A 4317-nucleotide genomic window follows, 5' to 3' on the forward strand; every position below is an offset into this window, starting at 1 on the left:
GTGCTGCCAACCTGTTCCAAAACACAGGAATAACAAAAGTGCACAAGACCCAAATAGCTGCTCAGAAATTCGGCAGTTCGATTACCAGTTCCGTTTGCTATAAACTAACCTGATGGAGCATTGTGGAATAGAATCACTTGATGCATGCAAGCATTCCCCATGCATGTGACGGTTATGTTGGAGAAGATCTTGCTCTTTTAACAAGACCCCGCTGCATGCCCAGAGCATGGCGACCCAAATAGTATAGTGGAAGAGAAAAAAAAACAATACGTTCATAAACTATTGAATTTCATTCCATAATTTTTTAAAGCTCATTGTACAGTATTCTTCTCCCCCCTTCTCTCTCTGTAGCATTTGTTCTCTTGTGCGTGGCTAGCTAGACAACGATTGCGAGCTACCCCAAACGTATATCCATCCATCTGTGCAAACTCCCTTGAAAAGTCCTTAGTTTATTGAGACGCCAGCCAGCCAGCCATGCATCTTCCTCCTCCCTCCCTCGCTCGCTCATCATCTTCCTCCTGTCCTTAGCTGCGGCCCTGCAAGGACAATTAAGGCACAAACCCCAGAAGTACTTACCAACTCCAGCTCTCCCCCCTCCCCTCTCACTCCCTCTCTCTTCCCTCCCCATATAATCCCAAAGAAAGCTGCTGAAACCTAAAGTCGGTGGAAAGCTGCCTGCCTCCTCCCTCTCCCTCTCTCCTCTCGTCGCATCTCTCTCCTCCTTTGGTGTTGTCTCTGTAGCAGCTCACAAAAGCCAACTCCGAGACCCTTTCTTCCCTCCTCCCCCTCCCCCCTCCCTCCCTCCCTCCTTTCCACCTTTAATTCCTTCCGAACGCTCGCTCTTGTTGTAGATCATTAGCCCCCTTCGGAACCCGTTACCACTCCCCATCTGGTTCATCTCTTCTCCCTCCCTATATAGGCAGCCCGACGCATTCCTTTCCATCGTGTAGATAGGCTCTCTTGATCAGGCGAGCTAGAGAGGGGAAGGAGGATTCTTTCTCTCTCTCTCCTCTTCTGAGCGAGTTGCTGGCAAGGAAGCCATGTTGGGCTCTTGCGCGCCGATGGCTGGGCCGCCTACCGACGAGGAAACGGCGGAGCCTCCGTTCGGGTCGTCGCTGCAGATCGCCACCGGCTCCCCCGCGACCAAGAGGAAACGCCGGCCGGCCGGGACACCAGGTACGCAGCGTACGCCATTGCATCTAATTGCATGATAGCCCGGCTAGCTACTGGTAGGTACGCAATGGTGGAGTGGAAAAACTAGCGCTAACGCTGATGATGTTGCAGACCCGGACGCGGAGGTGGTGTCTCTGTCGCCGCGGACGCTGCTGGAGTCGGACCGGTACGTGTGCGAGATCTGCAACCAGGGGTTCCAGCGCGACCAGAACCTGCAGATGCACCGGCGGCGGCACAAGGTGCCGTGGAAGCTGCTGAAGCGGGAGGCCGGCGAGGCGGCGCGGAAGCGCGTGTTCGTGTGCCCGGAGCCGAGCTGCCTGCACCACGACCCCTCCCACGCCCTGGGCGACCTGGTCGGCATCAAGAAGCACTTCCGCCGCAAGCACAGCGGCCACCGCCAGTGGGCCTGCAGCCGCTGCTCCAAGGCCTACGCCGTCCACTCCGACTACAAGGCCCACCTCAAGACATGCGGCACCCGCGGCCACTCCTGCGACTGCGGCCGCGTCTTCTCCCGGTAAGCAATCAACCTCCCCCTCTCTCTTCTTCCCCACCGCCCCTCCAACTCATCGAACGCCATTTTCTTTCTTTACAACAAGCAAGCAAGCAATCAAGCTCGAGCAGTTCCCGGCCGGCTCGATCCGGTTCAATGCGGGACAGAAAGGCGGATGTATTTCCTTCCCCCCTTTCTTTCTTTCTCTCTCTCCGGGAAAGGATTTCTTTGTTCTCTGCAGCACGGCACACGGCTGGGGCTCACTTCTCCTTCCTTTTCTCTTTCTTTATCGGAGGGTGCGGATCAGGGCACAATTTCCGAGGGGGAGCGCAGAGCAGCCCCAGCCCCTTTCCCTGTGTCTGCGTGCGCACACCTCCGTTGGTTTCTAGCTTGCTCGCGCATTTGTTTCAGCGTCCGTCGTCGGACGCGAGCGAGCGCTGCAACAGCGGCAGGCAGCGCCCCCCATTTAATCTGCGCACGCTAGCCTAGCCCGCCCGGGGCCAAAATCTCATACTCGCACTGCTGCTACCTGACAATTGCTGCCTACGATCGATCCATGCCGCCCTGGATCGCAATATAATATAATAATACTACTCACAAGTCATGGCAGCAACATGTAGAGTAGATCCAAGCCTTTGGACCCGCGGCCGAGCAGCAACATAAATTCCTCTCAGCACATGCAATAAAGTCTCTTTTCTCGCTCGCTTGCTGTTGGTATCCTCAGTCCTTGCTAATTCATGCTCCTCTTGACCATACGAGTATACGTACTAGTGCTGTTGTGATTGATCGTCGATGTGAATATGTGATTGTTGGTCGCCGGCCCTCTCTCTAACTAATGGGTGGGCTCGTGGAAATGTGGTGCAGGGTGGAGAGCTTCATAGAGCACCAGGACACGTGCACCGCCGGTTGCCCGCAGGCGGGGGCGGGAGTGGCAGCGCCGGCGTGTGGGGTGGCGGCCGCCCCGTCGTCGCAGCAGCAGGCGCCGCCGCCGGCGATATCGCTGTCTCGCTCCCGGACAGCGTCCAGCACCAGCCCGTCCAGCGACGTCGTCATCAGCGCCGTCACCTGGCCCGGCGCCGCGGCAATGCGCAGTCCGAACCCCGCCGCGTTCCACCGGTTCGAACAGCAGGTGCCGTCGCCGCGGACGCCGCAGCCCGATGGCCGTGGCGGTGGCGGGCACAACCTTGAGCTGCAGCTCATGCCGCCGTCCAGCGGCAGCACGGTCGGTGCGGCTGCGCCTCTGGGCGTGGCGCCGTCGTGGTACGCAGCGCCACAGTCACCGCCGGCGCCCATCTCGCAGGGAGACAACGCCGCCATGCAGCTGCAGCTTTCAATAGGCTTCTGCAGCGGCGACAACCGTGGAAGGAGAGACGTGGACGAGCCCAGCGGTGGCACCGCGGCCAGGACCATGCAGGAGGCACGGGAGGAGCTGCGGCAAGCGATGGCGGAGAAGGCCGCCGCGGACGAGGCACGCGCGCAGGCGAAGCGGCAGGGGGAGCTGGCCGAGCAGGAGCTGGCGAGCGCCAAGCGCATGCGGCACCAGGCGCAGGTGGAGCTGAGCCGCGCCCACGCGCTCCGCGAGCACGCCGTGCGGCAGGTCAACGCGACGCTGCTCCAGATCACCTGCTTCAGCTGCCGCCAGAAGTTCCGGGCGGTGAGGCCGTCCGCCGCCATGTCCTCGGAGGTGGCCTGCAGCTACGTGACCGAGGGCGGCGACGTCGAGGTCGACAACGTCGACGAGCCCCTCATCCTCGACGGCATGCGGCGGCGCCAACAACACGCCACAATGGACACTATGTAGCCAAGCTAAGCCATCTTGGTCTACCTTTGAGTTGCTTTTTGTTTTCACCGGCGAGGCGGCCGGCGGGGTTGTCCCACGGTGAGTCGTGGCGCAGTTAGATGCTGCCGGAGTGTTTTGGGTCTTCTGATCGAGCTGCAGAGAAAAGCTAAGCATGGCTGGCTAGCTAGCTAATTGTGACGTGCATGGAATCTTTCGCTTGTTTGCTTCCCGTTGGATTTTGCTGAAATATCATTAGTGCAGCTGGGGAGAGTTCATGATGCCACTCGTAAAGGTCAGGAGACGAAGATGCCACCTTTATTGTGACAAGCTGTTGCATGCAACTGGAAATATTTAACGAACTCAGATACAGAAATGCTAGTAGTGCACTATTTTTCTAGGACAAACTTGTTCAGTCAAGTAACACTGATCGTTGTTTTTTCTTTAACTTGGACCATTTTACCGAATTGCAAACGTCGACACGCTTACACATCCGAACACACGCCTGTAATCGCCCACATATCGACACACGCCTACATCTGACAAAGATAAATTCATGAATATCATGACTTTTCATTATACTAAACGTGTACATGTGGGTGCAAATGTGAGCACTAAATCAAAATGGACCGCAATTCACCTCCTCACCAAGAGAAAGTCACGGTCACCAAACCATTGTGCTTGATGCTCCACAGTTGATGTGGATGAATGCTTCAGATCAGATTTCATTGTATTCGTGCTCTAGTCAAGCATTAAGCATAGCAAAGTTGCATCCATAATAGACTGAGAACAATAGTCACACCATTAATCAAACCCCTAACATGATAGCACTGTTACAAGATTGGCATCACCAAATTCCAATCCATCTAATGTGTCT

General features: G+C 56.6%; 1 protein-coding gene across 1 annotated transcript; it reads left to right on the top strand.

Annotated features, from left to right (window-relative positions):
- The first annotated feature begins 592 nt into the window (after nt 1–592).
- Nucleotides 593–3721, top strand: LOC119301778 (protein indeterminate-domain 16-like). Its single transcript, XM_037578759.1, has 3 exons — nt 593–1176; nt 1285–1687; nt 2528–3721. The coding sequence occupies exons 1-3, from the start codon at nt 1041–1043 to the stop codon at nt 3462–3464; spliced, it is 1476 nt and encodes a 491-aa protein (XP_037434656.1). The 5' UTR covers nt 593–1040; the 3' UTR covers nt 3465–3721.
- The last annotated feature ends 596 nt before the right edge of the window (nt 3722–4317 follow it).

Source organism: Triticum dicoccoides, chromosome 5A, assembly GCF_002162155.2.
Source record: "Triticum dicoccoides isolate Atlit2015 ecotype Zavitan chromosome 5A, WEW_v2.0, whole genome shotgun sequence".
Taxonomy (NCBI): Eukaryota; Viridiplantae; Streptophyta; class Magnoliopsida; order Poales; family Poaceae; genus Triticum; species Triticum dicoccoides.

Excerpts from the sequence above, each read along its gene's own strand:
- LOC119301778 (XM_037578759.1), top strand. The coding sequence starts at position 1,041 with ATGTTGGGCTCTTGCGCGCCGATGGCTGGGCCGCCTACCGACGAGGAA. Across the intron at positions 1,177-1,284 it reads CCGGCCGGCCGGGACACCAG|ACCCGGACGCGGAGGTGGTG; the intron begins GTACGCAGCGTA and ends ATGATGTTGCAG. Across the intron at positions 1,688-2,527 it reads TGCGGCCGCGTCTTCTCCCG|GGTGGAGAGCTTCATAGAGC; the intron begins GTAAGCAATCAA and ends AATGTGGTGCAG.